General features: G+C 34.9%; 1 protein-coding gene across 4 annotated transcripts in view; it reads left to right on the forward strand.

Annotated features, from left to right (window-relative positions):
- LOC141776331 (tripartite motif-containing protein 54-like) overlaps positions 1-1,146 on the forward strand; it is a 9,927-nt gene extending 8,781 nt beyond the window's left edge. For 2 of the 4 annotated variants that reach the window (XM_074649808.1, XM_074649809.1), the window contains exons 7-9: positions 186-325; positions 396-715; positions 923-1,146. In XM_074649808.1, coding sequence (XP_074505909.1) covers positions 186-325; positions 396-715; positions 923-1,000 — 538 coding nt within the window. In that variant the 3' untranslated portion in view covers positions 1,001-1,146. The remainder of the gene's footprint in view (positions 1-185; positions 326-395; positions 716-922) is intronic. The other 2 variants (XM_074649810.1, XM_074649811.1) reach the window with 1 other exon arrangement.
- The last annotated feature ends 10,895 nt before the right edge of the window (positions 1,147-12,041 follow it).

Here is a 12,041-nt window from a genome sequence, read left to right on the forward strand (position 1 = left end):
AATAATAATAATAATAATAATGATGATAATGATAATAATGATAATAATAATAATAATGTAATAATAATGATAATAATAATAATAATAATAATGTAATAATAATGATAATAATAATAATAATAATAATAATGATGATGATGATAATAATAATAGTAATAATAATGAGTATCAGTTCCCGGTTAAAGATGTGCTGTGTTCAGGATGATGGCGGGCAGCGACACGTCTCACATGGATAAAGTCCAACATGGCTACGAGAAGATGGAGCACTTCACCGCCGACTTTGAGCGCCAGCGGCGAGCGCTGATGAAGGTTGACTTCATCAAACGTAAGAAACACCAGACCGTCCAATCAGAGACGAGACGGCTACACACGTTAACGCTGTGCTGTCTCCTCAGTTGATGAAGAAGACGATGATGATGATGATGATGAAGAAGAAGCAGTGGAGGTCAGAGGGACGACCTCAGCCAATCAGCAGCCTCCTCTGGCTCCTGTTCAGCTCTCAGCCCCGCCCCCTCAGAGACCCTCTGAGGCTCCGCCCACCATAACATCACCGACAAAAGGCCCCGCCCCCTCCCCAACCACCATGGTCCCGCCCCCTCAGAGACCCTCAGAGGCTCCGCCCACCACGACCGCACCGATAAGAGGCCCCGCCCCCTCCCCAACAACACAGGCCACGCCCCCTCTGCCCCTCCCCACCGCTAGCTCCGCTCCTCAGGTATGACATCACACGCTGCATTGAAGAACATGAAGTCCTTATGGTTCAACAATTATTAATATATTTATTATGACATGTATTTACATTTCATCATTTAATTGAATCACATTTAATTTATTACATATTATTAAAGTTATTCTGATTAAATCACAAATAAATGATAATTATATAATTAATTAAAAGCTTCTTCTTGTTGTCTTGGTTCAGTCAGATCAGCAGAACGAGTCGGAGGACAGAGACGGACCCAAACATGTCTTCTCCTTCAGCTGGCTCAACCACAAGTAACAGACTCAGCAGCAGGAAGTAGAGTCTGATGGGGACTACTTTCAGCGGCGGATGAATCCATATGTGTTGCTGTAGTGAGGAGGACGGGGCGGTGAATGTGTAAATAAAGTACGGAGGCTCAGCAGCCGCTCCGATTTTATGTAAAATTTCAGTATTTATTTCAGTATTTATTTATTTATTTATTTCAGTATTTATTCCAATATTTATTTCAGTATTTATTTCAGTATTTATTTCAATATTTATTTCAATATTTATTTCAGTATTTATTTCAATATTTATTTCAGTATTTATTTCAGTATTTATTTCAGTATTTATTTCAGTATTTATTTCAGTATTTATTTCAATATTTATTTCAGTATTTATTTCAGTATTTATTTCAATATTTATTTCAGTATTTATTTCAGTATTTATTTCAGTATTTATTTCAATATTTATTTCAGTATTTATTTCAATATTTATTTCAGTATTTATTTCAATATTTATTTCAGTATTTATTTCAATATTTATTTCAGTATTTATTTCAATATTTATTTCAGTATTTATTTATTTATTTATTTATTTTTCAGTATTTTGGTTTCTAATTTAAAGTGCACCCTGACAGTAGTTGAGGTGTGGGTCCAGTCTGCAGGGTTCTGGTTGAGGTGTGGGTCCAGTCTGCAGGGTTCTGGTTGAGGTGTGGGTCCAGTCTGCAGGGTTCTGGTTGAGGTGTGGGTCCAGTCTGCAGGGTTCTGGTTGAGGTGTGGGTCCAGTCTGCAGGGTTCTGGTTGAGGTGTGGGTCCAGTCTGCAGGGTTCTGGTTGAGGTGTCGGTCCAGTCTGCAGGGTTCTGGTTGAGGTGTGGGTCCAGTCTGCAGGGTTCTGGTTGAGGTGTGGGTCCAGTCTGCAGGGTTCTGGTTGAGGTGTGGGTCCAGTCTGCAGGGTTCTGGTTGAGGTGTGGGTCCAGTCTGCAGGGTTCTGGTTCTGGTGGAGAATTATTTTCCGAAGGTGTCCATCATCTTGCGGTTGCTGTCGGCCTGCTGGGCGATTTGCTCGGCTCGGGCCATCTCCAGAACCCCCCTGAGCAGGTGGAACGTCAGATCCAGAGAGATGGGCGGCTCATCGGACCTCTTCCCCTTCTCCTCTGCCTCCTCTTCCTCCACCTCCTCCTCCTCCTGCTGCTGCTGCTGCTGCTGCTGCTGATCCGCCCGGGCCTGAAGGAGGCGCTGTGTGAGCTGCAGCAGGGCCCGGTTCACTGCCGAGGAGGACGAAGAGGAGGACGAAGAGGAGGAAGAGGAGGAGGACAGCAGGTCTGGAGCAGCAGCAGAGGAGGATCCTCCACCCAGTCGGAGGGAGAACTCCTCCCCCAGGTGGAGCAGCAGCGGTCGGGGGAGGAGCAGGCGGCCGGCGGGGGGGGCGTGGACGGGTCGACAGTCAGCAGAGCGAGGGAGGACGGTACCGAGCAGAACCACGACCCACAACAACACACTCAGCTTCATCTCCACTCACTGATACAACCTGAGAGAAACACAGACAGACAGACAGTCAGACAGACAGTCAGACAGTCAGACAGACAGTCAGACAGACAGTCAGACAGTCAGACAGACAGTCAGACAGACAGTCAGACAGTCAGACAGACAGTCAGACAGACAGTCAGACAGTCAGACAGACAGTCAGACAGACAGACAGTCAGACAGTCAGACAGTCAGACAGACAGACAGACAGACAGTCAGACAGACAGTCAGACAGTCAGACAGTCAGACAGACAGACAGTCAGACAGTCAGACAGTCAGACAGACAGACAGACAGACAGTCAGACAGACAGTCAGACAGACAGACAGACAGACAGTCAAACAGTCAGTCAGACAGACAGTCAGACAGACAGACAGTCAGACAGACAGACAGTCAAACAGTCAGACAGACAGACAGACAGTCAGACAGACAGTCAGACAGTCAGACAGTCAGACAGACAGACAGTCAAACAGTCAGACAGACAGACAGACAGTCAGACAGACAGTCAGTCAGACAGACAGTCAGACAGACAGACAGACAGTCAGACAGACAGTCAGTCAGACAGACAGTCAGACAGTCAGACAGTCAGACAGACAGACAGACAGACAGTCAGACAGACAGACAGACAGTCAAACAGTCAGACAGACAGACAGACAGTCAGACAGACAGTCAGACAGTCAGACAGTCAGACAGACAGACAGTCAAACAGTCAGACAGTCAGACAGACAGTCAGACAGACAGACAGACAGACAGACAGACAGACAGACAGACAGTCAGACAGTCAGACAGACAGACAGTCAGACAGACAGACAGTCAGACAGACAGACAGTCAGACAGACAGTCAGACAGTCAGACAGACAGTCAGACAGACAGACAGACAGACAGACAGACAGACAGTCAGACAGACAGTCAGACAGACAGTCAGACAGTCAGACAGACAGTCAGACAGACAGACAGACAGTCAGATAGAGAGACAGTCAGTACTATACTATATATAGTAGTAGTAGTAGTATTTAATCATAGTAGTAGTAGTATTTAATTATAGTAGTAGTATTTAATTATAGTAGTAGTAGTATTTAATTATAGTAGTAGTAGTATTTAATTATAGTAGTAGTATTTAATTATAGTAGTAGTAGTATTTAATTATAGTAGTGGTAGTATTTAATTATAGTAGTAGTAGTATTTAATTATAGTAGTAGTAGTATTTAATTATAGTAGTGGTAGTAGTATTTAATTATAGTAGTAGTAGTATTTAATCATAGTAGTAGTAGTAGTATTTAATTATAGTAGTGGTAGTATTTAATTATAGTAGTAGTAGTATTTAATTATAGTAGTAGTAGTAGTATTTAATTATAGTAGTAGTAGTATTTAATCATAGTAGTAGTAGTAGTATTTAATTATAGTAGTGGTAGTATTTAATTATAGTAGTAGTAGTATTTAATTATAGTAGTAGTAGTAGTATTTAATTATAGTAGTAGTAGTAGTATTTAATCATAGTAGTAGTAGTAGTATTTAATTATAGTAGTAGTAGTATTTAATCATAGTAGTAGTAGTAGTATTTAATTATAGTAGTGGTAGTATTTAATTATAGTAGTAGTAGTATTTAATTATAGTAGTAGTAGTATTTAATTATAGTAGTAGTAGTATTTAATCATAGTAGTGGTAGTAGTATTTAATTATAGTAGTAGTAGTATTTAATCATAGTAGTGGTAGTAGTATTTAATTATAGTAGTAGTAGTATTTAATCATAGTAGTAGTAGTAGTATTTAATTATAGTAGTAGTAGTATTTAATTATAGTAGTAGTAGTATTTAATCATAGTAGTGGTAGTATTTAATTATAGTAGTAGTAGTATTTAATTATAGTAGTAGTAGTAGTATTTAATTATAGTAGTAGTAGTATTTAATTATAGTAGTAGTAGTATTTAATCATAGTAGTGGTAGTATTTAATTATAGTAGTAGTAGTATTTAATTATAGTAGTGGTAGTAGTATTTAATTATAGTAGTGGTAGTATTTAATTATAGTAGTAGTAGTAGTATTTAATTATAGTAGTAGTAGTATTTAATTATAGTAGTGGTAGTAGTATTTAATTATAGTAGTGGTAGTATTTAATTATAGTAGTAGTAGTAGTATTTAATTATAGTAGTGGTAGTATTTAATTATAGTAGTAGTAGTATTTAATTATAGTAGTAGTAGTATTTAATTATAGTAGTAGTAGTATTTAATTATAGTAGTAGTAGTATTTAATTATAGTAGTAGTAGTATTTAATTATAGTAGTAGTAGTATTTAATTATAGTAGTAGTAGTATTTAATTATAGTAGTAGTAGTATTTAATTATAGTAGTGGTAGTAGTATTTAATTATAGTAGTAGTAGTATTTAATTATAGTAGTAGTAGTATTTAATTATAGTAGTAGTATTTAATTATAGTATTAGTAGTATTTAATTATAGTAGTAGTAGTATTTAATTATAGTAGTAGTAGTATTTAATTATAGTAGTAGTAGTATTTAATTATAGTAGTAGTAGTATTTAATTATAGTAGTAGTAGTAGTATTTAATTATAGTAGTAGTAGTATTTAATTATAGTAGTAGTAGTAGTATTTAATTATAGTAGTAGTAGTATTTAATTATAGTAGTAGTAGTATTTAATTATAGTAGTAGTAGTATTTAATTATAGTAGTAGTAGTATTTAATTATAGTAGTAGTAGTATTTAATTATAGTAGTAGTAGTATTTAATTATAGTAGTAGTAGTATTTAATTATAGTAGTAGTAGTAGTATTTAATCATAGTAGTAGTAGTATTTAATCATAGTAGTAGTAGTATTTAATTATAGTAGTAGTAGTATTTAATTATAGTAGTAGTAGTATTTAATTATAGTAGTAGTAGTATTTAATTATAGTAGTAGTAGTATTTAATTATAGTAGTAGTAGTAGTATTTAATCATAGTAGTAGTAGTATTTAATTATAGTAGTAGTAGTATTTAATCATAGTAGTAGTAGTATTTAATTATAGTAGTAGTAGTATTTAATTATAGTAGTAGTAGTATTTAATTATAGTAGTAGTAGTATTTAATTATAGTAGTAGTAGTATTTAATTATAGTAGTAGTAGTAGTATTTAATTATAGTAGTAGTAGTATTTAATTATAGTAGTGGTAGTAGTATTTAATTATAGTAGTAGTAGTAGTATTTAATTATAGTAGTAGTAGTAGTATTTAATCATAGTAGTAGTAGTATTTAATCATAGTAGTAGTAGTAGTATTTAATTATAGTAGTAGTAGTATTTAATTATAGTAGTAGTAGTATTTAATCATAGTAGTAGTAGTAGTATTTAATTATAGTAGTAGTAGTAGTATTTAATTATAGTAGTAGTAGTATTTAATTATAGTAGTAGTAGTATTTAATCATAGTAGTAGTAGTATTTAATTATAGTAGTAGTAGTAGTATTTAATTATAGTAGTAGTAGTAGTATTTAATTATAGTAGTAGTAGTAGTATTTAATTATAGTAGTAGTAGTAGTATTTAATTATAGTAGTAGTAGTATTTAATTATAGTAGTAGTAGTATTTAATTATAGTAGTAGTAGTATTTAATTATAGTAGTAGTAGTATTTAATTATAGTAGTAGTAGTAGTATTTAATTATAGTAGTAGTAGTATTTAATTATAGTAGTAGTAGTAGTATTTAATTATAGTAGTAGTAGTAGTATTTAATTATAGTAGTAGTAGTATTTAATTATAGTAGTAGTAGTAGTAGTATTTAATTATAGTAGTAGTAGTATTTAATTATAGTAGTAGTAGTAGTATTTAATTATAGTAGTAGTAGTATTTAATTATAGTAGTGGTAGTAGTATTTAATTATAGTAGTAGTAGTAGTATTTAATTATAGTAGTAGTAGTATTTAATTATAGTAGTAGTAGTAGTATTTAATTATAGTAGTAGTAGTATTTAATTATAGTAGTAGTAGTAGTATTTAATTATAGTAGTAGTAGTATTTAATTATAGTAGTGGTAGTAGTATTTAATTATAGTAGTAGTAGTAGTATTTAATTATAGTAGTAGTAGTATTTAATTATAGTAGTAGTAGTAGTATTTAATTATAGTAGTAGTAGTATTTAATTATAGTAGTAGTATTTAATTATAGTAGTAGTAGTATTTAATTATAGTAGTGGTAGTAGTATTTAATTATAGTAGTAGTAGTAGTATTTAATTATAGTAGTAGTAGTATTTAATTATAGTAGTAGTAGTAGTATTTAATTATAGTAGTAGTAGTATTTAATCATAGTAGTAGTAGTATTTAATTATAGTAGTAGTAGTAGTATTTAATTATAGTAGTGGTAGTAGTATTTAATTATAGTAGTAGTAGTATTTAATTATAGTAGTAGTAGTAGTATTTAATTATAGTAGTAGTAGTATTTAATCATAGTAGTAGTAGTATTTAATTATAGTAGTAGTAGTAGTATTTAATTATAGTAGTGGTAGTAGTATTTAATTATAGTAGTAGTAGTATTTAATTATAGTAGTAGTAGTAGTATTTAATTATAGTAGTAGTAGTATTTAATTATAGTAGTAGTAGTAGTATTTAATTATAGTAGTAGTAGTATTTAATCATAGTAGTAGTAGTATTTAATTATAGTAGTAGTAGTAGTATTTAATTATAGTAGTGGTAGTAGTATTTAATTATAGTAGTAGTAGTAGTATTTAATTATAGTAGTAGTAGTATTTAATTATAGTAGTAGTAGTAGTATTTAATTATAGTAGTAGTAGTATTTAATCATAGTAGTAGTAGTATTTAATTATAGTAGTAGTAGTAGTATTTAATTATAGTAGTAGTAGTAGTATTTAATTATAGTAGTAGTAGTAGTATTTAATTATAGTAGTAGTAGTAGTATTTAATTATAGTAGTAGTAGTATTTAATTATAGTAGTAGTAGTATTTAATTATAGTAGTAGTAGTAGTATTTAATTATAGTAGTAGTAGTATTTAATTATAGTAGTAGTAGTAGTATTTAATTATAGTAGTAGTAGTATTTAATTATAGTAGTAGTAGTAGTATTTAATTATAGTAGTAGTAGTAGTATTTAATTATAGTAGTAGTAGTAGTATTTAATTATAGTAGTAGTAGTAGTATTTAATTATAGTAGTAGTAGTATTTAATTATAGTAGTAGTAGTAGTATTTAATTATAGTAGTGGTAGTAGTATTTAATTATAGTAGTAGTAGTAGTATTTAATTATAGTAGTAGTAGTATTTAATTATAGTAGTAGTAGTAGTATTTAATTATAGTAGTAGTAGTATTTAATTATAGTAGTGGTAGTAGTATTTAATTATAGTAGTAGTAGTAGTATTTAATTATAGTAGTAGTAGTATTTAATTATAGTAGTAGTAGTATTTAATTATAGTAGTAGTAGTATTTAATTATAGTAGTAGTAGTAGTATTTAATTATAGTAGTAGTAGTATTTAATTATAGTAGTGGTAGTAGTATTTAATTATAGTAGTAGTAGTAGTATTTAATTATAGTAGTAGTAGTATTTAATTATAGTAGTAGTAGTATTTAATTATAGTAGTGGTAGTAGTATTTAATTATAGTAGTAGTAGTAGTATTTAATTATAGTAGTAGTAGTATTTAATTATAGTAGTAGTAGTATTTAATTATAGTAGTAGTAGTAGTATTTAATTATATTAAAAAGTAAAAACATTGTTGTCTACTGTAACTTTGTAAACTGGGACAGAAGCCTGCTCTGCTCTATCCAGCCCGGCTCCGGCTGACGCTGTCCAGTGGAGCCAGAGAGTGGATCAGCTCAGTGGACGAGGCTCATCAGTTCATCAGGAGCCTCCGCAGGTCACCGGAACATTCATGAAGGGACTCTTTAGTAACTATGGACCCCCTGGATGAGAGGTATCACTGTCTATAGCCCTACCTGTTAACTGTCACGTGGGTTTGTTTACATCGGTGAACATGTTCATCTATCCGGCCCATACGTGTTTCTGCGCTGCTCTCATGTACAGACAGTTACAAACATTTACAAGCAAACATTTCTTTATTGAGCCTGGTTCTATACTGGCTCTTTGGAGCTGCTATCACATATGACAGCTTTGCCCTCTCTGAGAGGGTTATGTCGTTTCAGACCTTAAAGGGCCAGTTGAACAGTTAGTTCACATTTCAAGCTGTAATTATCATTTAAAGACTGTTTATTCTACGTTAGTTAGTACTGAAGTGGGTCTTGTTCTGTACCGTTAATTCTAAGTGCTTTATCTGGTATGGCACCAGTGAATCCTTTTTTTTTTTCTCTCTATTTTCTCTCTACTTTGAAATCACAATTCCATGACTGTCTGATTCCTGCTTCTATGGTTTTGGTGAAATTTTATTTTTAATTTTGCTTTCTGAAACTGGTGCTAGAGCTTCCCAGCTTCCACAGTTCATAAAGCTGATTGTTTAAGCCAAAATATTGTTCTAGAGGAGCTTGAATCTAGTTTTGTATTTGATACCGGAGCAGCAGTTAATTTAGTTTAAGACAGGAAGAGTTGTTGTTGTGCAATGTTTGTTCTGAAGAGCTTGCTGCTTTCTTTTTTAGCAGTTTTCTTGGTTGGGGAGGGGGGTGGGGGGAAGGGATATGTCACTGCCAGTAACACCTTAGTAACTTACACAAACCTATTACTGTACACTAGTCACTCCTGGTCTCCACTGACCTGCTATAGCTGTATCTTAAAGCAACCACTTGAATACTGTGCTCACGTCCTAACCTTTTTAGTCAAGCTGCATGGATAGGCACTTAAAACTACAGAGCTGGAATGTCAAGGGTTTGAACCACCCCATTAAAAGAAAGAAGGTTTTCTCACACCTCAAACAACTTAAAACAGAAATAGCCTTCTTGCAAGTAACCCATATTCTCAGTTCAGACAGTGGTCGCCTTCTGTCAGGCTGGATGGGGCAGAAATTTCACTCCGCTTTTCAAGCCAAAGCCAGAGGGGTTTCAATCCTTATCAGTCAAAGTATTTCCTTTGAACCACACAATGTGATTGCTGACAGGTTCGGTCGATATGTTATTGTATCTGGGAAATGATATGACACACTGGTAGTGCTTGTGAACGTGTACGCCCCTCACTCAGATGATGTAGGTTTCTCTGAACAGTTGTTTTCTCTGCTGCCAGACCTCAACACATACTCTCTCATACTTGGTGGTGATTTCAATTGTTGGCTAGACCCAGTTTTAGACCGATCTTCCACTAACCCCAGCACAATAAGTAAATCAGCTTCTTTCATTCAAGCCTTTCTCTCCGACTACAGTGTCTGTGATGTGTGGCGCTCTAGTGAAGAGAAAATCCTATAAAGAGCGCTTGGATCTGGCCCACCAAATTGGAGAGATTGACAAACAATATGCTCAAACTCAAAGTCCTGACCTTTATAAAAAACGATTAGAACTCAAAACCAAATTTGACCTGCTTACAACTCACTCAACTGAACACTTGCCTTTAAAAAACAAGGCCAGGTTTTACATATATGGAGACAAATCTGACAAAATGCTAGCCAACCAACTCAAAGGCTTTAAAGCGACGACTATTCAATATCATCTACTCTGCCTCTGAGAAAGTGCCTGAGTGTGTTGTGTCTCTCGATGCGGAGAAAGCATTTGACCGCGTTGAATGGAACTACTTATTTGCTGTTCTGGACAAATTTGGTTTCGGCCCGAAATTTACCTCGTGGATTAAGCTACTATATTTGCACCCCTCAGCGTCAATTCGTACTAACTCCCAGCAGTCTAAACCATTCAACTTACATCGTGGAACCCGTCAAGGGTGCCCTCTGAGCCCCATGCTTTTTGATTTGGCCATCGAACCGCTTGCCACAGCCTTCCGCGGTTGCGGGGACATATCTTGTATTTGGAGGGGCAAAACAGAGCATAGGGTCTCACTTTACGCTGATGACCTCTTGCTCTTTGTCTCCAACCCGGGTACCTCACTACCCCCCGCTCTGTCGTTGCTCAATCAGCTTGGTCAATTTTCAGGATACAAATTAAATCTCAACAAAAGCGAGCTTTTTCCCATCAATGATGAAGCACGAACTTTAGACTTTAGACCCTTAACCCTAGGGTTAGGGTTGGTGAGGTCTAACCCTGCCTTTCAAAATTGAAAAAAATAAGTTTTCCTATTTGGGCATCTCAATTACTAAAAAGTACAAAGATTTATTTAAGGATAATTTTATTGTTCTGTTAAACCAGATTAAACAAACACTGAAACAGTGGTCACCTCTTTCCATGTCTCTCATGGGGCGAATCAATTCCATCAATATGACCATCCTACCCAAATTTATCTACCTCTTTCAGGCCCTACCACTTTTTATCCCCAGATCTTTTTTCAATCAACTTGATTCAATTCTTTCCGCCTATATATGGCAGGGTAAGCGTCCCCGTCTTAGCAAGGTACATCACCAAAAAACCAAGGCTACTGGTGGTCTGGCACTTCCAAATTTTTGTTTCTATTATTGGGCTGCTAACTTGCGATGTCTTGCGTTTTGGTCCTTCTTTTACAATCAGCCCGACTGTCCTTACTGGGTAGCGATGGAACTCCACTCGGACGATAACCTGTCTGTTCTTGCATTGCTTGGATCCTCGCTTCCGCTCCCCTCAATGAAACCTGTCAGGAACCCGGTAGTTAAACATTCTTTAAGAATATGGGCTCAATTTAGGAAATACTTTGACTGGAACAGCTTCTCTACTCTAAGCCCCATTGCGTCAAATCATCTTTTCAAACCATCTATTCAGGACCCTGTTTTTCAAGAATGGCACAGGAAAGGTATTGTGCGTTTCAAAGATTTATTTGTAGATAATACTTTGGCATCATTCGAGCAGTTAAGCAAAAAATTCAGTCTTCCTAAGTCCAACTTTTTTAGATATCTACAAGCAAGGCGCTTTGTGCTCTCTCAGTTGTCCAGCTCCTCTGCATCGACAGACGCGACAATTGTCAATACGATCCTTTTTTTAAATCCATCACACAAAAGACTTATCTCCACTCTCTATGGCATGATATCAGACTTGAAGCGTGCCTCCATGGACAAGCTCAGAGCAGCATGGGAGGAGGACTTAGGCCTCTCTCTATCACCGGATACATGGAATTCTCAAAGGCCAAACTGTCTCGCATGTATCCTGAAATTAGTCCCAACTGTGACAAGTGCAAAAGCGCTGAAGCCTCCCTTATTCACATGTACTGGTCATGCCCTAGTCTTACAAACTATTGGACGGAGATCTTTCAAACTTTATCTCAGGTGTTAAACGTCAAATTAGAACCAAACCCTCTGGTTGCTCTGTTCGGGGTCACCGGAAGTGAAACGCAATTAACTGCAGAAAAACGACGCACCTTATCCTTTGTTTCCCTTCTGGCTCGGCGAGCAATCCTGCTCAGGTGGAAGGGCGCTGCCCTTCCCACTCACACACAATGGTTGGCGGACATCATGTCTTGCTTAAAGCTTGAGAAAATCAGATACTCGCTTCAATATTCACATGGGAAATTCCTGAAAGCATGGGGCCCGTTTTTAGATACATTCCAGACACTATAAATACTTGAT

This window comes from Sebastes fasciatus, chromosome 11 (assembly GCF_043250625.1).
Source record: "Sebastes fasciatus isolate fSebFas1 chromosome 11, fSebFas1.pri, whole genome shotgun sequence".
NCBI classification, from domain to species: domain Eukaryota; kingdom Metazoa; phylum Chordata; class Actinopteri; order Perciformes; family Sebastidae; genus Sebastes; species Sebastes fasciatus.